At 41.5% G+C, this 25162-nt stretch overlaps 1 protein-coding gene across 2 annotated transcripts in view; it reads left to right on the top strand.

Annotated features, from left to right (window-relative positions):
* THBS4 (thrombospondin 4) overlaps positions 1–22826 on the top strand; it is a 38296-nt gene extending 15470 nt beyond the window's left edge. For both annotated transcript variants that reach the window (XM_066338883.1, XM_066338882.1), the window contains 18 exons: positions 181–263; positions 901–952; positions 2280–2452; positions 5575–5712; positions 6311–6388; positions 8938–9090; positions 10432–10536; positions 10761–10868; positions 12481–12640; positions 13313–13431; positions 14184–14236; positions 16210–16403; positions 16669–16847; positions 18242–18290; positions 18388–18584; positions 19086–19258; positions 20576–20715; positions 22614–22826. In XM_066338883.1, coding sequence (XP_066194980.1) covers positions 181–263; positions 901–952; positions 2280–2452; positions 5575–5712; positions 6311–6388; positions 8938–9090; positions 10432–10536; positions 10761–10868; positions 12481–12640; positions 13313–13431; positions 14184–14236; positions 16210–16403; positions 16669–16847; positions 18242–18290; positions 18388–18584; positions 19086–19258; positions 20576–20715; positions 22614–22675 — 2216 coding nt within the window. In that variant the 3' untranslated portion in view covers positions 22676–22826. The remainder of the gene's footprint in view (positions 1–180; positions 264–900; positions 953–2279; positions 2453–5574; positions 5713–6310; positions 6389–8937; positions 9091–10431; positions 10537–10760; positions 10869–12480; positions 12641–13312; positions 13432–14183; positions 14237–16209; positions 16404–16668; positions 16848–18241; positions 18291–18387; positions 18585–19085; positions 19259–20575; positions 20716–22613) is intronic.
* The last annotated feature ends 2336 nt before the right edge of the window (positions 22827–25162 follow it).

Genomic DNA, 25162 nt, shown 5'->3' with positions numbered 1-25162 from the left:
AAGCCTTGAGTTCAGAAAAATCACACTATAAAATTTGAGATAAATACTGTTTGCTCTCATGATTTCTACAGGGCTTGCATGACAGCAGTGTCTGCCCTCCATGGGTCTTCATCAGAAATTACCATGACAAATGAAAAAGAGTTATGTTGTGCACTCTTTTGCATTGCTGTTTCCCTGCAGGTGATTTTAATAGGCAGCTGATGGGTCAAATGATGCAGATGAACCAAATACTGGGAGATGTGAAAGACCTTCTTAGACAACAGGTACTGTATAGAGGCTTTGGTGTGAAATATCCCAATTTTGCCCCTCTGACAGAGTCAGCACAGACTTCAGGTAAGCAGTAAACTCCTGTGTAGAGTTATTGCCTTGAAGGCATGGCACAATCGAGAAGAAATAACCATATATGGATAACTATAATAATAATTTAACCATATAGGTCCTAGCACACTGTGTTTGCAAGGGAGTGTCATTGAATGTGGGAGTGTATGGGGCTTGCTTATTCAGATCCAGAAAATTTAGTGTCTGGTGAGGGAGTAGCCATCCTAGCCCACTATTGGATAGTTGTGGGTCTGTTGCATGGAGCTGAAATTGCATTTGTTTCACTTGCTGGTGTGTGTCAGAACCAGAATTGTTAGTGGCACATTCCATTGGTCAGACAAGGACGTTTGGACCTTTAAAGGTCCTATTGAGGAAGGCTGAACCTGAGCACATCCATTAACCATATCCTTAATTTTATGGAGTACAAGAGCATCTCATTTAAGACCAATTACCTGTGTTGCATGGTTTGAGTGGGATCTTGGGGACCAATGGTTCTTCTCTCAGCCAAACTGAAACTGGAACTGGAAACTGCAAACTGGAACTATCTGTACCTAAATTATATTTATTTTCTATATTCTCAAGGTCAAAGAAACAACTTTTCTAAGAAATACCATAGCTGAGTGCCAAGCATGTGGTGAGTATTCCTGTTATTGCTGTAATCTGGAAGAGATGGGGGTTGTTTTAAAACTAGTATTGATCACGTTAAATTTATGTGGTTTCTAAAAAGTACCTTTTAAAAAATGCTGTGTCCAGAGTTTCAGTTGTATTTGTATTTGGATACAAATTTAAAATAGATTTTCTATAGATAAAAAGCTTCCACAGATCCAACAATCACCTGTTGGGGGTTAAAATGCCACTAAACCAAGCAGTACACTCAGGCTATACTGTCAGTTCTCGCTCTGCCACAAAGCTGTGCCACATGTTCCTGTGGAAGGAGACACTGTCTCCCAGCTTTCTCCTGCACAATCTTTGTAGAAGGACAAGGGAGGAGTCATGTTCTGCTCTGGCTGGTATTATCAGTCTGAGGAAGATCCTGTGCAGTCCACCTGAAGTTTGTCTGATTCTGAATAGGCAGCCACTAGTTAACAGCAGTAAGACCCAAAAGGTGGTCTTCATCTTTTCTGTAAATGAAAAAAATGCATACTTTTCCAAAGGCTGCTGCATGGCCCTCCTGCATCACACACAACTGGCAATCAGTACACAAGTGCAGTCAGTATAAAAACCATTATACTTCCTTACTGTGTGAGGTGAAAGGTCTTAAACTCATCAGGCCTTTTAGTTGATTTCTTCTCTCAGTCTGTCAGTCTCATCAAAACTCAAGTTTAACTCTAGGCAGAGTAACCTTTATGTATAAGTGCCAAAGGAAAAGTCAAAATCCTGCATGCATTTGTACCAAGGTTCTGTACCTGCCAGAGTCTCAGAAAGACTTGTCTTTGGCTGGTCTCTGTGCACCTAAGCCTGTGGACTTGCATGGTCCTGCTGTGTTTGTAAGCTGCCAGTTGCTCCTTCTTTATTCTTCTTATTTGTAGACTGTCAGAGATACCATTATGAAACCAGAACATTGTTTTTCTTATGAAGTGGTAGTGCTAGCAATTTAGCCAGAGAAATGCCCTGTGTTTGTACTCTTATACTTGAGTCCCTTGGTCTGAGGTCACAGGCTTTTAGGTTTCCTTCCCTGGCCAGCAGCAGATATTTTAGGACTAACCTAGGAGGAGGACTCCCATAATGTAGCCAGGAGAAGCAGATGGACCTAAAAGAAAAGCCTCAATTTCCCCTTGCTGGGGACACAGTAAGTTCCTGGGCCATTCCCACATGGAGTCTTTTCAGCCACAGCACAGCTGGCAGCAGCACAGTGCAGGGACATGAAATGTCTTGGGAATTTCTTCAGAATGCTTGCCAGCTGAGAGCCATGATGAACATTTCTTTCAACCACTGAAACTGTTGTTCTTTCTGCATTAAAGGTTTAGGCACTGTGAGTTTTCCAACTCAGCTTCCTAGGCGCACTAAACCAAAATGTGAAGTTAATTCCTGCTTCAGGGGAGTGAGGTGCATGGAGACAGCAGAGGGATTTCAATGTGGGCCTTGCCCTGAAGGACTCACGGGAAATGGAGTTACATGCTCAGATATTGATGAGGTAAAAGGGTGACTTTCACTGAATTAAAAAGGAAAGCTAAAAAGCAACTGTTTCATACATATCAATGGGTTGCTAATACTTGCTGTCTTTAGCATTTACTGACTGCTTGCACAGTGAATATTAATTCCTTCTGATTTGTTTTTATATCCCTGTTTTGCTGTTTCTTCCACTTTATGGAGGTTATGTGTGTGAAAACTTGAAATACTCTGGTAAGTTGAGAAGTCACTTAAAGGAGCTTAATGTTTGGGAAAAAAAACCCCAGAACCTAAACGAAACCAAAATGAACTTTTGATGTTGTCATTTTTATTTCACGAGAAGATCCTGTAGCTTCTGTTATAGGCTACAGAAGCACTTTTTTTTTTTTTTTTTAATAGGCTTTGTTTTTTTAAATTGTGCTCCTGAACCAGCCTCAGAGGCCAAAATCTTCTCTTCAACCCAAACTGGAGTGATGTTTGCATCCTTACCTAAAAGGTCTATGAAAGAAAATAAACAATCATTGTCATTGTTCCTTTTGCTTCTTTGTGTTTGTGTTGAAATCCGATAATGTTGACTTAAATCCAGTTATTTTCTTGTGCTGTATGTTAGAAATTCAGAGCTTGCTTGTATTGAGGACTGAATTAATAAATTTACAGTATCTTAAGTGATAAAAGGACTTGTGTTAATTGGAATGTTACACTTCAAACAGAAACAACAAAACCACTTACAGATTTACTGCATTTTTTCTGTGGGATGATTTTTACAATTACTCTTTTGTCTTTTTTGTGAAAAAGCACCTGGATGTAGTAGACCAAGGAACCAGCTGAATTAGGTCATAAACTGTGCCTGTGGATGACACAGTACTACCACTGTACCTGTTTAATAATGTAAACCAGCAAAAGCAATTCACTTTTTCTCCTTCCTAGCCAGCAGGACTTTGACTGCTCTTTTGATTTACACCCGTCTGTAGATGATCAGGTGAGGATGTGATTGTCCCTTACACTTGCCCATGAAAAACGCTGGGGAGAAAAAGTGAGTTGAGTGTGGTGGTTTCCTGAGGCGTTGGCCATGTCTCTTGTTTTGCCTTACGTGGCATGAACTGTGTCTGCTGCAACAGAAGGCACAAAAAATGGAAGTGAAGCTCTGAAATGTGAATGCAAGTGATGGATCCAAGACAGCTGTGGTACATGTTTTGTGCTACAGACAGGCAGGATACAAGGCTCAAACCAGCCCAGGAGGAGCCTGCCAGTATGGATGGGTTTCACCTCCTGAGCTATTTTCAGACTGAGGCAAAGCATGGCAATAATCTCCTCCTTGCCATTTTCAGGACTGGAGCAACTCTAGCCATTACAGCAGTGGTGGAAAAAGAAACAGAGACTGGTTTATGGTGTCTTGATATAGCAGTGGTTGTCTGTTAGCAGTCAGGCTCTAATCACTGGAGATTCATGTACCTTCATCTTCCTGCCACCACTCCACATGACAGACCTGCTCTCATATTAGAACCAGCAAGGAATTTTTGCCAAAATTTTGTCATAGAGATACGGTCTTGCTTATTATGAAGTCTTTATGTGGACACTGCCATTAAAATGCCACCTTGTCAGGAGCAGTTTCATTCACCAGCAAATACCTACTTCATCAGTTGGATTTTTACTCAGACTTGCACAGGGAGAAATAAAGAAGGAATAAATGGCAATAATTTTGAATTGTTCAGTGAGAGGGAACATATAGTATTACTTGTTTTCCTGAGTTAGCTGATATGCAGGAAAGTTTTTTTGGTTGGCTGGTTGATTTGGGTTTTTTTAATTTTTAAAGCCTTTTATGAATGAGCTATTTCTGTACTTCCTAATAATAGTATTTTAAAAAGAAGTTATCTTTATCAGAATTTGTACAGTAAGTCTGGAAGATTCCTCACTAAGAGCTGTCATAATCTTTCCTGAGGTTGTTAGCATCTCTGCAGTATGCTCCCTAATTCATTACCAGTTTGAAGACATTACTTTGGTATTCTGGTGCCCATCATCTTGGGATCGGCAGCTCTGCTCGGTGTGCTGTGTAGTTTGGGTGCCCTCTGCTGCCTACAGTAAAGAATCCACAGCAAAATAAGGAGGCACAAAATGTCTGTCCTAGGATTGAGGTTTTCCTTACATTACTGATTGATGTACTATAAACAAATCTTTCTGTCAAACACACTTTGATATTAAACCTACCTTTTCTTGCTTCTGTGTATGTGTGTTTGGTTACAAGTCGTGTGACTCTTGTAGGTGGATGTTGTCAGGTTGGTTCTCCCTCCATCTTGCAGATGCTTTTCTGTTAGTGATGGAAGGAGAAAAAGAAGGAATTTTTTTAAAACTCTTTAGTATTTATTTTTAACGTTTCTCATTTATTGTTGTCTTTGAGCCCTGGGCAGCAGGATGCCACATTGATATTTTTGGTATTTGTATAAATATTACTTAGCAGCTAGTGTTGATTTCAGAAAGGCAGCAATGCAGGATGTGTTTCCCAAACTGGCACCCACTAGACCAGTGAAATTGGTCACAGCTGTTTTGTAAAACTGCATAGGGCAATGAAGTGAATGGTGCCTTCAGGCCAAGGGTGATTTTGTTGGACATGTGATATTTTGGGAGAAGTTCCAAGGATTGCTGTGGGCCTCTGGTCTAGAAATGTGTGAATGCCACTGACACATCCCTGCTTATCTGGCTTATGTTTAGATTCCTTCTGGCTATGAAATTTTTCCAAATATAAATGAAGGAAAATGCTGCTGGCACTTCTGTGTGTACAAAACACATTAGAAGGGTTGTTTGGAGGCTTGGAGTTATGTGCCTTTCCTGATACTGTGATCTGGACTCTTCCAGGAGCCTTTCAGCCTCCAAGGGATCTAAATCTGCCCAGCTAAAGGAAGGATTCAGGATGAGAATTTAGGACATCAGCTACAGGCTGTAATGGCAGGCAGAAAAAATTTTAGTTTAGCTGAAGACTTACTGAGGTCAGAAATACCTTCAGAGAGGGTTTGCTCTCTAAGCCCTCTCTGAACAGAGGACCTACATGTGTTGCATGTGAGAGGTCTCACATGGTGAGGGATCTGTAGACACAGCCAGGGCCTGGATGTTACTGAAGCACAAACACGTGGTTGGTTTGTTTTTCCTTTGCAGTGTCGTTACAACCCATGCTTCCCTGGGGTGCGATGTGTGAACACTGCTCCAGGTTTCCGATGTGAGGCCTGTCCTCCAGGATACACGGGACAAACTGTGCAAGGGATAGGACTCAGCTATGCCAAGAGCAATAAGCAGGTGAGTTGGTAGCACCTCCGTGACAACTTCCATGGCAAGGTGCTGGTTTTATATTAGCAGTGTGTCTGTATTGCATTGTATTTATTTTTCAGTCGTTCCATAATTGCCTTATGCTGTTAGGCAGAGCTCAGAGTATTCCAGTTAGAGATCTGAATTGTGTTTGCATAGGTTTAATGGGAGTATTAACAATCTAATACTCTTGACTGGCATAGAGACAAGAAAAAATGTCATTATCTTTGTAAGTATCTCTGATCAGCTTCAGGGGACTCTGTTGATTTCTGTAAACTGGCTTTGAACTAGGAAGAAAAATATTTTAAATGTCTATCATTCTTAATTTTTTTTTTCATATTTCTTTACGCACCCTAGAATGGGAACGCAGGTTTTTTTGTAAACTCTTCTGGGTGAACCAGACCAGTTGAGATTTTGTTTTCTTCAGCGTTTGGAAAGTTAGCTGATGGATATGTCTGTGACATTCTGAGAGCAGTTTCAGGAGAGGCTACATCTCTTTACTAGTCTTAAACTGTGGTGTTGTTTCTTCATCTTCGATCTCAATAAATTGACATTATTTTTATTATTTGTGGATTTGGTTTATTGCTAGGTCTGCTTAGATATTGATGAATGTCAGAATGGAGGAGTTGGGCTCTGTGTTCCAAATTCCCATTGCATAAACACTTTGGTAAGCGTCTTTTCATTTATGGCTTTAAAAAATCAATTGTTTTAAAACTCCATGAGGCTAGGATTGGATTTATGGGTCTGATGAAAGAGCAATTAATAATATGATGTTTTCTTTGTCTTCTTATAAATCAAAAAAGTCTTTCCTCTTTTCCTAGCCAATAATAAAAAAATCAACACTTGATTTGTCATGAACACATCCATCTGAATTGTATCCTTATTCCTTATCACTTTCTCTGAAGAGCAGAAGCTCTTCTCTCCATACTATCCAGTGCTTTGTTTTTATGGGTATGTTATTCCAAGAAACCTCCTTTGAAAGATTAAACCTCTGCTTTCCATCTCTCCTGCCTTCTGAGAATTGCTGCAACAAGCCATTCCCATGGGTGCTGTCTTTATAGGAGTTATGCATATAGTAACAGCTATCCCTCTAAATAAATGAAACAAAGCTGCAATTGGTGCAAGACTGTTAATGCCCATAGATATTAAACCCATGAGAGCAAACATATAAGAAGTAAAAATGGTTTGAAAGATGTTGGGGTCCAATAAAAAGGGCATACAACCATCTAGTGCTATGAAGGACGCTGGACATAGAATCACATGATCATGGAATCATTTATAATAGAAAAGACCCCTAAGGCCAACCCCAACTCTTAACACAGCACTAACAATCCCACTGCTACACCATTTTCCCAACTGCCACATCCACACCTATTTTAAACTTTCAAGAACAGTGAGTCCACCACTTCCCTGGGCAGCCTGTTTCAATGCTTGACAGTCCTTTGTGTAAACAAATTCTCGCTAATATTCAATCTTAATCTCGCTAATATTCAATCTTAATCTCCCCTGACCCAAGAGGCTGATCCCCTGGTTGTCCTGTACATGCCACAGGCTTTCTTCATAGCAGGAGAAAGGTTAAAAGTATCCTTCAGGTGTAAAGGTGGTCCTTTCTGCAGCTAAGTACTGTTGAGGCTACCATTTGTGATCAGTGTTAGCTTTCCTTGAGAATAAGCTTGTTTTCTTAGGGCTGCTTTCACTGTTCAGGATGGTTGTATCTTTTTTTTAATATCTAGGACATTTACTGTCACGTTTTGTATCCTGCTGCATGACTAGACATGCAGCCTCTTTGGGAAGCCATCAGCCCCTGTCTGCAGAGGGCAGGCACCAAAGTGTCCTGCCATCTGTCAAAACAGAGCAGTGTGGGGTTTCTAATCCTTTATCCCTTTAGAAACAGTCTGGTCTGGAAATGCTGCCTTAGAGGCTATTTTAATGCATACATGAGCTTGATATAGGACAAAATACACCACGCAAATTCAGCAGACTCCAGAAGATACTATCCTGGCATCCATTAGGATAAAGTGCACAGGCTGGTGTGTTTTAAATAAGCCATACCATATGCATGGCCCAGTGATTATTTTACTCTTCAGTCATCTGTTTATTTTCATCTTCATCCTGAAAGTATGCAGACAGAACAGAGTTAAAATTTGTAACATATTTAGGAATAGAGGTAAAGAAATAATGCCCATCTGGGCAGTAGGTAGATTCCTCTATGATGGTGGGCTACAAGAACCCTGACAGTTTTATGTCAAATTAATTTGTACATGAAGAGTGAAATTTTATGAAGCACCCCCATTTCAGCAATGGTTAGATACACGTCTGTCAGAGATCTGCCCATTTCTGTCCCTTGACATGTCAAAACCTAATTATTCTCCATAAGATAGAAAGATTGTTTTCAATTAACTTTTATGTTATAAGTTATAGGTCTACACAAATGTGAGACAGAGATAAAAGCCACATTGGGTGCCTGAAGAAGACCACACCTTATCAGCATTTATCTGTTTATATCTCATATGGTGATTGGGCCACCACATAATGAGATTCCTTTGCTTAGCTCCTTTGTGTTTGTTTACACAAGAGAGTAATACATAGGAGATACATATGCATGTGTCATGGTAAATTATAGCAAAAACTTACATGGGTGTTCTTACTGCAGTGTAAATGAGAATGGCTTTGTCTTCAGATACAGAATCTTTTTCAGAAGAAAAAGATTTGAATCAAATTGGCTTAAAAACATTTTGGCTTAAAGAATAAAAGAAGACAAAGACAGGATGAATTTCTTATCTCTGTTTGACTAAAATTTGTGTCCAGTTGCCTTTAGATAAGCTGATAGGTGTGCTTTACAGTGAAATAAGATCATCCAGCCAGATTAATCAGCTGCTGCTTAGAGTTTCAGCCTCCTGGAAGCAGCACAGGGTGATGCTGGCAAGGACAAGGCATCATAAAGAAGCTTTTGCTGCTACATGACTTTTCTCTGGCTTAACAAAACACTGTTCTAAACAGGCAAGAGTTGACTATGTTTTCCAGCATGCACTCTGGGAGCCAAATACCATTTTCCTGCAGAAAATAAAGTTTGTTCACAGTACAAGAGGCCTCAGTGGATGAAAAACTACACTTGCATAGCATAAACAGTATGACTTGAATCTTGCTCTTGTGCTTGGCTTTGGATAGGAAAAAAGCACCATTGAAAGGCTGGCTGGTGACTTTTTGTTCTTACAGGGGTCTTACCACTGTGGCCAGTGCAAACCAGGATATACAGGAGACCAAACCAGGGGGTGCCAGGCTGAACGGAGCTGTAGGAATCGAGCCCTCAATCCATGCAGCATCCATGCCCGTTGCATTGAGGAGAGGAGAGGAGAGGTGACATGTATTGTGAGTTCATTAATTCATGCATTTTTGTAGTGAAATCCAGCCTTTTTTAGGCTGGAAATGAGAAAGGCTTTGTGGTCATTCTATGCAGTCGGGTGTTTTACCAATTGCGGCACACTGGCCAAGACCAGCTGTGAAAACTGGCTTGGAATTGTTTTGTTCTTGCCACATGTCTGTAAAGCAGCCTTATTAATGTATCATATTCACTGTGTCTGTGTAATTAGATCTTTAGGGATCACTTTTGTAGACTTTCTGTACTCTCCTCAGAAAAGACTGTCAAGTGTCACTCTGGAAGAAAACATCACAAGGACAAATTCCTCTCCTGGTTCTCAGCTACATAGCTGTGAGTAAGGATCCTCTCTGCATAGCCAACATGCCTGTATTTGCTGGCTCACAGAGACAATGTTTTTTAAAGTGACATGACAAGTTCCAGGCACAGGGAGGCTGTTCTGTGCTTGCCAGCTATGGAAGCAGAGGAGCACAAGTAGCATATGAACATATACTAAGAGTATACTGAAGTATATTACTTAGTTTTTCCATCTTGCAACAGAAAGCAAGAGACTAATCCTGTGTCCTAAATTTGGATACAGTGCATGCTTTTGCTGCCACTTGCTTTGGTCTCATTTTTAAGTACATCTGTTTCAAAGATAAATAATCTAGGATATTTTAAGTCCATGCTGTAATGGGAAGATGCCTAGATACTTGTAGTAGGCAAGTCCTGGTTTTAAGGGAAGGCCAGATTTTGACATGCAGTTCTTTGCTTATGTCTTCGACAAAAATGATGTGTTGGTTTGAAACAGTAATAATTTAATTGGCTAGGAGAAATTTGTGTGCATATGCATTTGTTTTGCAGATGCAAAGTTAGTAATTGCCAACACAGTTTTCTCTTAAAACTTCCTTTAGTTACAGATGTGTTCTTGAGACACTAAACAAAACACAGTCATCCCACCTAACCATGTGCTCTTTGCCAAGATGCGAGGTGCATACTCTACCCAGGTCTCCTCTTTTCTTTTACTCACCCTCTCAGTAAGGAGCCAAAATGAGTTCCTGGCCAGTGTCTGTAAGAAATCTATAGCTCCAACTGAAATCATTAGGTGTGGCAGGCAGACATTCCAGTTGACACCAAGTTGTAGCTCTTTCTAGTTGTGTCTGGATACACTGCAGCATCTCTCCATGTGGAAAGAAAACCTCTGTTTCAAGCTCTCTGTACCTCATTGTACTTCAGTATCTGGCCATGACTTCCATAGGCTGCTGTTTTCAAGACTGGTGTGCGTTTTCCTTCTTGAATATTTCTACAGTGACTCATTAAGCTTTTAATAGTACTCAATGATGTTTTATTGATAGTGTGGCATTGGCTGGGCTGGTGATGGTTATATTTGTGGAAAAGATGTTGACATTGATGGCTACCCTAATGAGGAACTCTCGTGCTCTGCTGAAAACTGCAGAAAGGTAAGAAAGACTTTCTTAGTGCTATAATAATTCAGAGCATGAAGGGATAAAGAGGAAGACTGTAAGAAACATGACTCAATGTATTCATCTTTTATTCAGATTATTGAATTCTATTTAGTTTGATAATTCATTTCCAATTACTTAATAATAGGAAAAAGTCATTCAAATTATGAAGGCACCCAGTTTAACTACAGAACACCAGACTTACCTCCTTTTTTGTCTAGGACAACTGCAGATTTGTCCCAAACTCTGGACAAGAAGATGCTGATGGTGATGGGATTGGAGATGCTTGTGATGATGATGCTGATGGAGATGGCATTCCCAATGAGCAGGTGCTGTGTATAGATCAGGATGCAGGGGTCTGTGCAAACAGAAGGATTTCCCATTGCTGCAATGGAAAATGATCCTGAAATATGACTCATATCTGTTTGCCAGAGAGTGTGTTACATACCTGTCACTGCCAGTCTCATCTTAAATCCTGTCTTTTATATAATCGTTGCTCTTACACGACTTAAACCACACAGCCTTAAATCCTACCTGTGTATCCTCTGTTACTACCTTTTGTCATTTAATTCTAGAGCTTTTTGTGTATAGAACTTGTCTCCTTCTGTCACACTGTCCCACAGCATGACCTTCATGAACATTACTTGCATTAACATCTTTCTATTTAAGGAGCAGGTTGACCTGACAACACACTTCATCAGGGATCCAAAACCCACATAAATGAATGTGTATCTTGCAATAGCTTGAAAAAGCTTTGAATCTTGCCCTCAAAGTAGAAGAGTTTCCATGTGGATAAACACAGCAGAATACATCAGAGGATACATTCAGATTGGAAAAGCTCTTTTGTTTTCACCCTGTATTCTTAAAAGCCCAGTGTTGTTTTTATTGGGATTGTTAACTGATACTGCTTAATGTGCTTCCAAGTCAACAAGAACATGCTACCAGGGACAAATATCCCCCCTGGAGCTAGGGCAGACTAGCAGTCACAGAAAGTCTGGGACAGACTAGCAGTCACAGAAGGTCTCAGGCTGTTTTGCCACAGAGTTCCATGCTAAATTCTGCTAGCTTAAATTAACTGGTTTTATTAATGTTCTAAAATGAAAACATTAAATCCTCCTACAACTGTAAATCTATTTGCTGGTTCAGCACTTTCATAATCAAGTAATTTCTATATTGTTTCTAGTCTCGTTCTTCTCCATGGGCAACAGGACGAGGTCCTGGGTGTGCTAGATAGGTGTAAAAATTTTGTACTATTTGGAAATAAAATTTTGTCCAACTATCTTCTTCTGGTCAGCATTAAAAGTCAATAGCAGCTTGCTTTTGAAACAAACACACCCACCATAGCCAAGCAAAAAAACAGTACCTTTTTGCATCTAGATGTTCTTTGCCTAGTTTCCAGTTCGTCTGTACCAGAAGGGGGCAATGTCCTTTCACTGGGAGCGTCTGCAAACCTTGCCAGAATCTCTGAACTGTAGGTTTTGAAAAAGATCATGTGAGAAATCTGCAGTATGAGACCACGTTCCTGACCATGCACCCATGCAAAATGAGAATCAGAAATCAAAGTTATAAGTAAAGCCTTATGGTGCTGGCTATTTGTGATTAGGGTCCCCTAATCACAAGCAGAGCTTTGAGGGAGCAAGTGAAATATGATCCAGAGCTATTATTGACAAAAAAAGTCAAAATTGCTCACAATATTTTGTTGTTTTGGGCTGGTTTTGGGTTTTTTTGTTTTTTTGGGGGGAGGGGGTTTGCCGGTTTGGTTTCAGGGGGGTTTTTGTGGTTGTTTTTTGTTTTGTTTGTTTGGGGGTTTTTTGTTTGGGTTTTTTGTGGTGTTTTGTGGTTTTTTTATAGTAGAAATAAATACAAGAGTTTTATAAATCAACTAAAGTAGAAATTAAAGATTCATAGCCTGACTGATGTCTGATTCTGTGTCTCTTGCAGGATAACTGTGTTTTGGTTCCCAATGTTAACCAGAGAAACAGTGACCAAGATATATTTGGAGATGCTTGTGACAACTGCCGTAATGTCCTGAATAATGACCAGAGGGACACAGATGGTGATGGGAAAGGAGATGCTTGTGATGATGACATGGATGGAGATGGTTGGTGATTTTTCACTTTCAGCTTCTCTGATGTCATTCAAATTTGCCCAGAGTGTGTGCTGCACGTTAGGAGATTTCATGTCACCAGCTGTAACACATAGTCTTTCTTCATGAAACCTGTGTTTTTAATCCTTTTAATTTAGTTAATACATCTCGTAGGCTGCATTGGAAGCACTGTACACTGTAACAGAGAAACCAAGCCATGTTTCATTGTAGAAGTTAAGGTTGTTATCATTCAGCATTTCTTTAAAGGTACAAACATTCCAGAGCATCCAGCTGCTGCCAGTCACTGGTACCCAAGAGCTATATAACATTATTTTCATTGCTGTAGGAGGCTTGAAAGAAGTGAAAAAAAAAATCACAAGCTTTCAAACGTAATTTAAAAAAATGAAATGTCCCATCCTGTAAGTTGTGATACAGGAACAGGATAGAATGAATTGTGTGTAATTAAAGGGTGTGATGTGGTGGACAACTGTGCTTTAGCAAGATGTTCCTAATTACTGTTAAATGAGTGATGCACACATACGAAAGATTTACTGTGCAGGCTTATAATTTCATTGCAGGGTAAGTGGTCACTGAAAAGGAATAGTGTCTTTACTGTTTTAATGTTTATATTGTCCAGTAAGGACAAATACAGGAATTGTCTTTAATACACAATACATTTTACTGTAGGTGTTAAGAACCTTTTGGATAACTGTCAGAGGATCCCCAATGAAGACCAAGAGGACACAGATAATGATGGTGTTGGTGATGCCTGTGACAGCTGCCCTACAATCAGCAACCCAAATCAGGTTAGCTTGCAGAAAGAAAAATTACTCTTGTTTAGGGAGAGGCACTGCTGAGACCTAAAAAGGTGCAAGAGAATGAAGCAACCCATGCAGCCACAGTGTTTATATTTTAATTATAAAGTGTATTTCCTGGATAATATAATATAGTATATATCTAGGTATTCAGGAGAGTTTTACAGACCTGCTGACTCTCCTGATGTGAGAAAGGGGAGCCACCAGCTGTACTGTCACAGTTTGGGATGTTGTTAAGACCACTGCTCAGCATATCTTCTACTCTCATGCTCTGAAATGGGCTCTACAGAGTTCAATGCCAGACTCCACACAGGGATGTGATTTAGTTACACTTGATATTTCTTTAATAAGGACAAAAATTCTGGTGTTCTTATTTATCAAAACTTTCAGTGCTCCTAGGTGAGAAGTCATTGAAACTTTTAATATGCTGGAATTCTGATTTCATCCCCTGTGACCGATGAAAAATGTTGGAAGCTATAGAGAAACGTGGTAGATTTTTAAAGATGCTTAAGAAATAAACCTTGGCTAAGTTTAACCAAGTATTTATTCACTGTCTTTTCTTTTTATAAAACTGAATTTTTGGTTAGATGAATAATGCAAGAGAGAAAATACATTCTGTAAAACGAGTGCCTTTTCATGCTTCTACTTTAAGTTGTATTTGATTTGGTTGTGTTTTGATTTAATCCTGCAATTTAAATAGATGCTCTTGACCACTGATACTGGAACTTCATTCTCTTTTGCAGTCAGATGTTGACAATGACCTGGTTGGAGATTCCTGTGACACCAATCAGGACAGGTATGCTGTGAGAGACGCTAGTCCTGAGCTGAAGCATGCTGCTAATTCCTGGAAAGCTGTAATCCATCAGGCTAGCCTGGATATAATTTTGGAGAGATGTTATTTCAAAAACAGTGTTAGGATTTATTTGCCTTGTTTGTTCACTTCCCTGTGGTAAGACACTTACAGAGCCTTTACCCTTAGAGTCATTCACACAAGCTTCCTCTGAGTTCCTGTGAAAGCGACATTCAAGCAGTTCTCTGGCTGTAAAACCTGAACCACTGCTCAGAGCTCCTTAGTGAGAAAATGTCTTTCCTTTTTTCCTTAATTTTTCATTCCTCTTTTATTTCTCTGTTTTCTCAGCAGAAAATTCGCAGTTAAGGGTTCTGTGTTTTTCCTTAAGGACCTAGTGTTGCAGAAACAGAATTTTATTATCAAGTGTAAGACAGTTGCAGAGCAGGCCCTTTGCTTTAGCACAGCAAGACTGGCAAGGATGCTCTGTCTGTGGCCATCATATGCCTTGGGCATTCACAGGAGCACATCCCATGACAAATCCCATCACTTGTCTGGAGGCAGCTTCTGCATAACCAGCTTAAGGGATGGCAGGTCCTCCCATGTGCACCTCACTTATAACACGAGGTAATGGAAATGATAAATCCTGTGCTGTCACAGCATTTCATCAGCCACAGACATCTGCAGGGCCCCTGGTGGTGGGTGCTACTCTCTGCAAAGAGACCTGCAGGGAGCCCACTTCCCTGTCTCTGCAGGCAACATTTCCAGTCTTGGGCCAGTAGCTGCCAAGGCCGTCAGCATTTTAGTCTTAAATTGATATGTCTTTGTTTCTTTTGGTGTTTTAAAAAAGGACTTTTTCCCTCCCATAAACCTCACTAATGTGTGTCAAGCATTTCTTGTGTGAAGCATGTTTAACCTTGCAGTAGGTACACATGCATGGTGCTCATTGCATTTTATCTTAATGTTGTGCAACCATTGATTACTACAACCTAAAATTAAACCACATTTCTTAAGCAGGGGGAGGTGTTTGGGAATATTCCTATGTAATAGCCATAACATGACCTTAATATGGCTGCAAGTCACTTCTGCTCCACCTGTGCTAATTAGAAGCGACTAAAGGAAAACATGCCTGCTAATTGCTAAAAAGCAGTCTGGTTTTGGTGCGCATACAAAACACATCACACTTCAGGCAGTTTTTTTTCAGGGATGCACTTAACAGTTGGGATGGAGAAGTTATATAGCCACCCCATACAGTGGCTATATAACCCTCTTGAACCCTCTTCTGTAGTCTGTATCCCTGTGCCTTTTGGGAGTTACAGACTTTCTCCACTATTTCTTACTGCATACCCCCCCTTCAGGATGGCAATCATTCATTTTGGAAAACACCTTCAAGACCATTGAGTCTAAGCACTAACGTAGCAGTACCAAGTCCACCACGGAAAAGTTGCTGTGCAGGAGGCTGGGAACAGTATTTTTAAGTAAGTCTGATTTCAGGTGCTGATGCAGGGTCCCTCATAAAGTTTATTTAAAACTCACACTTGGATGTTCATGAGCACCAAGACACATGTGCATTTTAGACAAGGGACACAAAGTGTCCACTCTTGCTGTCCCCTGAGTGCCTCTTGATAGGTGACACTGCACTGGTTGGATGTGCCTGACATGCCCTTTAGAAGTGGATGTTGACTGGGGTCTTGGGCTCCTGTGTGTTTCCCACACCATGTAAGGATTGTTTTTCTTTTCTCTGAGAGTTTTTATAGCTCCTGGCTTGGTCTTTGCTTTCCTGCCACCTTATCTTATCTGAGACTCTTTGTTCTTGCTCTCCTTGCAGTTCAACCACCTGAGCAACCACAGGTTGTGTTCCACTGGTCTGCTTCCAGCTCCAGAGCTGCCAGTGGTGTGTTTCCCCCTCAGGTGTCTGTTCCCTGTGCATAGGCAGGAGCTGATGCTGCCATACCATTTCTTTTTTGTTTCTGTGCTTGCAGCGATGGTGATGGGCACCAGGACAGCACAGACAATTGCCCTACCGTCATTAACAGCTCCCAGCTGGACACAGATAAGGACGGGCTGGGTGATGAGTGTGATGATGATGATGATAATGATGGCATTCCCGACCTCCTGCCCCCGGGCCCTGACAACTGTAGGCTGGTCCCCAACCCAGGGCAGGAAGATGATAATGGTAAGATGAGCCTTCAGGAGCCATTCTGATTCTCAGATCCATTTCCAGACTGTGTGCCACGCAGTCATTACCAATGCATACACTCATCCCAGGAGCAACAGCAGCACTCAGGGGCTCTTTAGCCAGAACAGAGGCACTTTCTCGGGCACTACAGCCAGCAGGGCTGATGCTCCACCTGCTTTTTGGACACCCTAATCCCATGGCTGGGCCAAGTGTGACTATTTGCTGCACAATAAATTTCCTTTCCCTTCTCTGATGCATTTAGGTGATGGAGTTGGCGATGTCTGTGAGTCTGACTTTGACCAGGATACAGTGATTGATCGGATTGATGTGTGCCCTGAGAATGCAGAGATCACCCTGACAGACTTCAGGGCTTATCAGACAGTGGTGTTGGACCCAGAGGGGGATGCACAGATTGATCCCAACTGGGTGGTTTTGAACCAGGTAAAAATACACTTGGTCTTTCTTACCTGTCTGAGAGAGATAATTTGAAATCCACAATAAAATTGCCTCTGTAATTGCTGGACCTCTGGCAGACATGAAAAGTGGAAGCTGTTGGTGAGTAGACTATTTTCAGGAGTAATAATTAAGGAATTTTCCTTTTGATAGCCTCCAAGCTATCAAAATTGATGCTCCTATTAATCTAAAACAGCTATATGCTGGCCAACTTATTCTGGATGGATTTCACTGCTGTCAGAAGGCAGATGTCTTACCCTGTTGAAATATTTCTGTAGCAAACAAGTTTCATTAATCCTTACCATAATTTAAAAGTCTGACATGCTAAAAAACAGAGCATTTCATAGAATCATAGATGGTTTGGGTTGGAAGAGACTACAAAGGTCATCTCATTCCAACCTACCATGAGCAGGGACAAGCATCACTAAACCAGGTTTCTGAGAGCTCCAGCCAGCCTTGAACACTTCCAAGTTGGGGTCATCTCTGGGCAACCCATGCCAGTGCCTCACAACCCTCACAGTAATTTTTTTTTCCTCATACCTAATATAAAACTACTTGCTCTTACTTAAAATACATCACCCCTTGTCCTATCACTGCATGCTCTTGGTAAAATATCCCTCTCCATCTTTCTGGTAGGCTCCCTTCAAGTACTGGAAAGCCAATTAGGTCACCCCAAAGTCCTCTGTTTTCCAGGCTGAAAAAATCCAATTCTCTCTTCACAGCAGAGGTGCTTCTTCCCTCTGATCATCTTTGTGGCCTCCTCTGGACTTGCTCCAATAGGTCCATGTCTTCCCTGTGCTGGTACTCCAGAGCTGGATGCAGCACTCCAGTACTCCTAGATGAGTCCAGTAACTTATTTACAATAACAAATTTTAGCCTTCAGGAGACTAATTTGTTATGAGTCACAGTGAACAAACAGCTTTTTTCCCCTGTTGCAAAAGTCTCTGCCAAGCCAGTTGGGATGCATACATTTCCCTTAACCCAGTCCTGGCAGTCAGTTTAATCCTGAACTCTGTGATCCAACTGTATGAGCTAAGCCTAGGAAAAGTTCTCTTCCTCCCACAACCCTCTTCCCTTGCACCCCAGTTTTGGCCAGATTTAGATTTCCACAAGATTGTGGTAGGGGAAAAAAGCATCAAAATACCAGTATGACTAATTCTGCACTAGGAAAATTGACAAATTGTTCCCTCAGCAACTCAGGCTATGTAAGCAGTTGAAACATTCAATTCTAGTTCTCACTGATTTTAGTTCAGAGCTACAAGTGTCACAGATATGTTATGAGCAGACAGAAGAAAGGTGCTAGAGGGAGACCAGAAAAGGCTGTCAGGCTTAGCTAATCCAGATTGCCACTCATGCTAACCACCCTGAATTTATCCTTACAGGGGATGGAAATTGTGCAGACTATGAACAGTGATCCTGGCCTTGCTGTTGGTATGTAGCTTCTTCTGAGATTCGTTACACAGCAGAAAATGCACAGAATATGAACGTGTGTTCTGCAGTATTGTTTTTAACTCATGTGTACCCTTAGGTTACACGGCTTTTAACGGCGTTGACTTTGAGGGCACTTTTCATGTGAACACAGTGACAGATGATGACTATGCTGGCTTTATTTTTGGCTATCAAGACAGCTCCAGCTTTTACGTGGTAATGTGGAAACAGACAGAACAGACGTACTGGCAAGCCACTCCCTTCCGAGCTGTTGCAGAGCCCGGCATCCAGCTAAAGGTACTGGTGCTGGCCCCTGACTGAGGACACAGTGCTCACTGAAGCCTGGCTGTGCCATCTTGCCACATGCTGGCCATGGGATAGGTAATCATGCCATGGATAAGCCAAGCCACTGCACTGCGTGTCAGCTGTGCTGCCCAACTGCTGCTCTCTTGGCAGCTGCTGCCAAAAGGGTCATCAGGCAGCTGCCACACAGCCCTTTTAATAGCACTGTTTTTTAAGGAACTTTATCTTGTATTTCTGATCAGCTACAGCATTTAGTCTCTGCAGTGATTGTGCTCTGCCCCTGACTGGTCAGATTGCCTCCTTTTCCTTTGTCCAGCTACCCAGCTGGTTGCTTTGTCCATGTAAGGCAGTGGCTGCGGCTGTAGAACAGAAGTTAGGGGCCTGTTAGCAGCAGAGGGGATGCTTCTACAGACCTGCTCCTCACTAAAAAAAATATGTTGGCTCCTGAAAGTGAGTTTTCTCTGTGGTCAGTGTTGGAAAATTGTATTTTTGCAGGCTGTGAAATCCAAGACAGGTCCTGGCGAGCACCTCCGCAACTCCCTGTGGCACACAGGGGACACCAATGACCAGGTCAGGCTGCTGTGGAAGGACCCCCGAAATGTAGGGTGGAAAGACAAAGTCTCCTATCGCTGGTTCCTGCAGCACAGACCTCAGATTGGTTATATCAGGTAAGAAAGAAAAGGATAGATAAGGTGAGTACAGACACATGTCTGTCTAAACTGAAATTTCTCAACACCTGATTCAGATGATAACCTGAGAATTTGTATTATGTCTGTACTGATGAAGCCTTATAACCAATTAGAGTTTTGGAATTCTGCCTGCAGCTCTTTTCCTAGACCATTCCACATTAAATCTCTTTGTATGGACCATCTGTCTCTTTTAATTGTGCCTTACCCAGGTGAGCTCTTTTCTGGCTTTAATACCTTGTTTTCCAAGCTACTGCTGGCCACTTATTTGAAAAGTGATGTATTTCAAATTTTCTTAGTTTTGATATTTTAAGAGTATTTTTGTTGGAATTGGGATAGTTCCTTTATGTATTCTTGGATAACAGAATAAAAGTTGTCCACTTAGAAGTTGTGATTCTAACTAATAAGTAATTATACTCATGTGATAGATTTGAGATTACTCAGCATATAGTCAGAAAGTTTGTCAAAGCTTTGTAATGCATGTTATATATTCTTATTTGATGAAAAGACACAGGAGCTTTCATTCCCTTCACCATTTGCTCTTTTCTTGTATGCAGAAATGTATCAGCAGTATTCTCATCCACAACAGAGCCCTAAAGCCTCATCCACCTCTAGATCATTTACCCACTATCCCATAGGCTGAGGACATGATGTGGACAGTGCTGCAACAAACAGCTCAGCTGACTCCAGCTGCTCAAGCCCTAAATACAGAGCACGCACTGGGAAGTGGTGGGGCACAGCTTTCACAGAACTATTTGGGAATTTGCTGATGGGTTTTCTAACAAGAAGATGCTATATCAGCAAAACTCCAGTTCCTGGAGTTCATCATAATCACATTTTTAAAGAAACCTCACAGACAAGTTTAAGATCCCAGTGTTTGAAACTTCCTATTACAAAATAAAAGTTCCACTTCAAACTGTGCAAGACAATATCCATCCAGCCTTCTTCAAGTGATCTAATCACGTTCTCCCATCACTGTTGACTGTGGAAAATTTCAAGAGCTAAAGTGCTCAGCTGGACTGACTATAGGGGAAAAAAAACATTCCAAAGCTTTTTTTAGGATATGTAGAAACCCCTCCAAAAACCCTCCCATGTCTAGTTCTTGCCAGCATGCAGCATTGCTCCAGTTCCCAGCACACAAGAAGATACCTTAACTCCTTAACTGCTTTGTTCTACCCTGTGCTAGATGGGAGGGACAGCATGTCCAAGAATAGTGTCTCCATGGAAAAACAACATAACTTTCAGGAATGTTGCAGCCTTAGAAAAGAACTAATAGAGCTTCTGTTTGCTTTCATTAAGGGCAAGATTTTATGAAGGCTCTGACCTAGTGGCAGACTCTGGTGTAACTATAGACACCACGATGCGTGGAGGACGGCTTGGAGTTTTCTGCTTCTCTCAGGAAAACATTATTTGGTCCAACCTGAAATATCGCTGCAATGGTAATGTTGCTCTTACACCATTTTAGCTAACAACTAGCAAGTGACAATAAAGAACCGGTAGTAAGGCTGTTGGATTTAAGCCACTTAGTGGTCTTTCCTTTGCCCTTCCTTTACAAGTTATTCACAGCTGTGAAATGCCTCCCCTGACACCAGCAGCACACCGCAGCCCAGCCAGACAGGAACTAACACCTCACAGCTGCTCCTTCCAGAGCAGTCACTCTGCTACAGAGAATGTGCCATCTGAGAGGAATAGCTGTCATCAGAGAATTAAGAATGCTATATAAAACCAACTGACTGTGAGAGCCGTACACACAGAATAAATACACTGACGTCACCATGTATGTAGGTGCCTTGAGCTTTGACTACAAGGTGAAATACACCTGGAGAGCCAGTGAGCTCAGGCATCAGGCATCACTGTCACTTGTGTACTTGCTGACTGGTCCTGTGGGAGGGGGGATAAGATCATAAGATGCCTTTCCTCCCTTGTAGGAATGCTCCTGATTCTGTGAGAATGTGCTGGCTCACTTCTCCTGGGGCAAGAGCCTTTTAGCTTAGCCCTGATCATCCACTATATAGAGTAACTTGATCTTTCAGCACTCACAGAGAAGCTGATCATTTTAGTGTATTTCTGTCCCAGCAGCAGTTCAGGTAACTTGAACTGGGGCTGAAGGGGCTGCCCCTCCTCCTCTCGACATCCATACCCAGCCTTTGGAAAATATTCTACCAGCCAAGTTGGAATAGTTTCCTTGCCTGCTTTCTGTGGATCCAAGAAGCCCAGCACTGCAAGGGACATGGCCACTCTGTGGTGTGTTATGCTGATATACTCTTAGTACACTTAGGCTGGCTCTTGGAGATCACAGTTAAACAGGGAATTTCTAGGCAGTAGTGCTTACAAATAAAAATTACTTCTTGTTTTCAACAGTATTGTGGTTTTTCAGAAATCACATATCCAAGCTGCCACTGAGTCACAGTTATGGCAGTGAGCAGACAAGTGGTGTTGCTGCAGGAGCTACACGGTATCACTCAAATTGACTCTGAAGTCCCACAGTATCTCTGTTTTCATATCAGAGAAGTTCCTACATTATGCAGAAAAGGCTTGAAAGGAATTTCAAGCCTTTTAAAAGTGCTCAACAAAAAGCAAAGGACTTATCCTATGTTTCTACATACTATGTATGGACGTTTATACACGTCCTTTTGTTGAGTTTAGAGCTAGCCTCCCTGCATCAGGGTGGAAATAATAAGAGTGAAGTTGAGGTCATGCAGTTGAGCTTTGTTACTGTGACTCCATTGCTGGCTGCAGCTTTAAGTCTGTGGTTCTCTGTGGCTCTCCAGATAATGTTCTGGGATCTGGCAAAGGCAGACTGCAAATAAAGCTTCAAGCAGCACTGTAGCTGCTCTTATGACACTGATCCATCTCCAGCCTCCCTTGTCCAAGTCTCAAGTCTTTATGCCAGTTGCCGTTGGTCCTGGGGTTAATGCTTTTTGTCCCTTGTGGCCTGGGAAACCATCACAGAGACATTGAATTAGGATACATGAGAAACAGAGATGCTGATGCTACAAATATGTCTGGCATGCAGAGCAAGACAAGCACTTCTCTTGTCTTTCTGGTCAGTGTTTATTGATAAAAATTTAAGTGTGCTAGCCACAAAGTTTTCAGAGATATGTAATTTGAAGATTGATAGTACTCCTTTGTGAGCTGGCACTGTAGCACTCACTGTCTTGTTAGCCTCTTCGTGTTTTCCAGTGGTATACAGCTGAAACTGAAAACATTCCATGTTCATTCTTAATATGTAAACAAAAGAGGAGCATGTTACCTAAAAAGAGAGTAGGTGGGTAATTTAAGTGCTCCTTAATTTTGTCAGAAGAGACTTAACTTTTGCATATTTTTCTGTTTTCAGACACCATCCCAGAGGACTTTCAAGAATTTCAAGCGCAGCAATTAGGTGTTGGGGATATTTAAAAAGTAAAAGCAGACTAACATTGCTATTGCAAACAGTAAAACAATGTATTTTAAATCCGTATATGATTTTTGTTGTCAGTGTGCACACCGCAGCTTTGTTCTCATTGATGTGACTATGTCAGACTTTTTTTTTGTATAAAAGTGAAAATTAAAAGGATACAAAATAGACTTGGGCCTCACTTCTTTTCAAATTTCCCCTAAAATCTAAAGAGCAGCATGTAAATGGAGTGGCAACTTCGTTAAAACACTCTCAAGAAAAGTTTCAATCTATTGCCTTTTTTGATTCAGTATTAAACAGGATGGGGAAGAAAGTGACATTTTCTCTATCTTGAACGTGTTACAAACAACAGGTTGCATCTGGTAATGAAGTGGTTTGGAGCTGTTTGGCTAAGCCAAGTAGGACCTTTCCAGTCCTCCTAGGAATAGGCTGTGTCTCCTTTAGGACATTTTAAGGCCTTTGGAGACTCTTACCTTTGGCAGACCTCCTCTGCTTAAGCAATGTATTAGACCTTCCACTCCAAAAATTGTAACACTATCACATCCTGGAAAAGCAAAATAAGCTGACAGCAGAGCATTGTACTCATATCTTATGACTTGCATGTGACTAAAATAAACAATAAACAAAAAAGACCACAAAGATAATAAATGCAGAATCACCCTAGATAAAACAATCCTAACTTTCACATACACAAAGCCAGGCTTTGGCCTGTCACCAGAGACAAGCTCTCTAGGCAAGTACTACAATATTATGCAAAGAAGTTACCAAACTAAAATCCCAAAATATTGCATTAAGCATTAGTAACCATCAGGAAAGAAATGAAAACAGAAAGTCAAAGGAAACTGTATCACACTGCACTCCCTAATTTGAGGTGCAGAAAGGTGTTACTACAATGTGCATTTTTACTACATACTCTTTCAAAATGGAGCTAGGAGGGGAGGGAGGATAATCTACAAGGACTGTTGAATAGATAGGATAGTTACTTTAAAAATAACTATATATTTTTAAAATAACTGTAGGACAATTACTTTAAAAAGACAGTCAGAAACTTCAGCCTGGAGGGAGGGGGAAGGAAGAAATACAGAGGGAGGGAATACAGTGAGAGTTTTAAAATCAAAAGTAACCCTGGGAAAATGAACAGTCCTAGCTCTTTCCCAGCACAAGGATACAAAGGGAATGCTGAGTTAAATTATCAGGTAAGAGCATCAAACAGCAAAAAATGTTTCTTGCTCTCAATACAATAAAAATACCCTTAAGCATATTACAAGCTACCAGAGGCTTTGACTACTGGCAGAATTTTCCCATGGGCTCCTCAATCATTGTCAAAGTTTCTGGAAGCACGGTGGTCCTAGGAGCTGTCCCATGAGGATCCCAGAGTCTCACTACAAAAAGCGCAATGCAGAAGTATTCCTTTGGTTCAGTGCTTCATGATGAAAGGTCCTGCAGTTTCAGTCCTCCTTTCCCCTTGGCATCACTAAACCAAATCACTCACCAGATTTGTAAGGACTAAAAGGCTATTATTTACTTTGGAGCAACACAGAAGGCATTTTCAAATTATACTTTCTCAGGTTTGGTTCTCTTTGCTCACCCAAGATTTAGGTGGTTTAGAGTTTTTTGCCCTCTAAAGGCCTTGAGCCAGACGCGAGAATGAAATGGAGTCCCTAAGAACCCTAAAACTTCCACACTGTGATAAACTACACTACTGTTTTCACACCTTTGAGACTTGTAATTCTTCTCTCAGTGTTAGCAGCCTTTTTCCACAGACTGAGATCAAAGACTGTGTCCTCCTGGGTTCAGTGCCAGGGTCTACAATCCCCCTGTACAGCTGCAAGTTACCCCTGTACAGATGCAAGACCCTCTTGCTTGAGTCCCAAACCTCTCTGCCGAGGTCTGTGACCTTCCAGGACGTCCAGAGGAATGTCCTGGGCTCAAATAATACTTAATAGATGACAAAAAAAAGTTTTCCTAGCTGAGCATGTAACTGCAGTATTGTTCATTTATGAAGGAGAACACACTCTGCAAAACGAATTTACATCTTCCTTATCATACATTTGCATTTCACCAAAAGCAGCCCCTTCTCCAGGCAGAAATCCTCTCTGAGTGGTCTGGACACAGCCTGAGCAGAACGCAGTCACTACACCCACCCACACCACCACTGCAGAACACTGCAGTGCTCACATTTTGAGCACTGGAACCACTGTGGTCTCCTCACAGTGGATGAACAGACCTGGCCCACCCTCACATGTCTGCAGCACACACCAGCTCAATCAGAAAACATGACTGCACTTGACTTTCAAATCCTTGAAGGCTCCAAAGCTCTGCTCAGCCCCTCTGTCCGCAGCCAGAGCCTCTCCTTCTACTACAATGGCTGGGAGGGAGCATGAACAGAGCTGGCCCTCTGCCTTATCAGCTGGCTTATCACCATGGATGGAGCTTGCCTGTTTCCAGGCTCTCAGGCAGTCCACAGCCACCGGAGGCTGGAAGGTGAG

This window comes from Sylvia atricapilla, chromosome Z (genome assembly GCF_009819655.1).
Source record: "Sylvia atricapilla isolate bSylAtr1 chromosome Z, bSylAtr1.pri, whole genome shotgun sequence".
NCBI classification, from domain to species: Eukaryota; Metazoa; Chordata; class Aves; order Passeriformes; family Sylviidae; genus Sylvia; species Sylvia atricapilla.
Note: the sequence above shows the minus strand (reverse complement) of the source record. Positions and strands in the feature narration are given on the sequence as shown.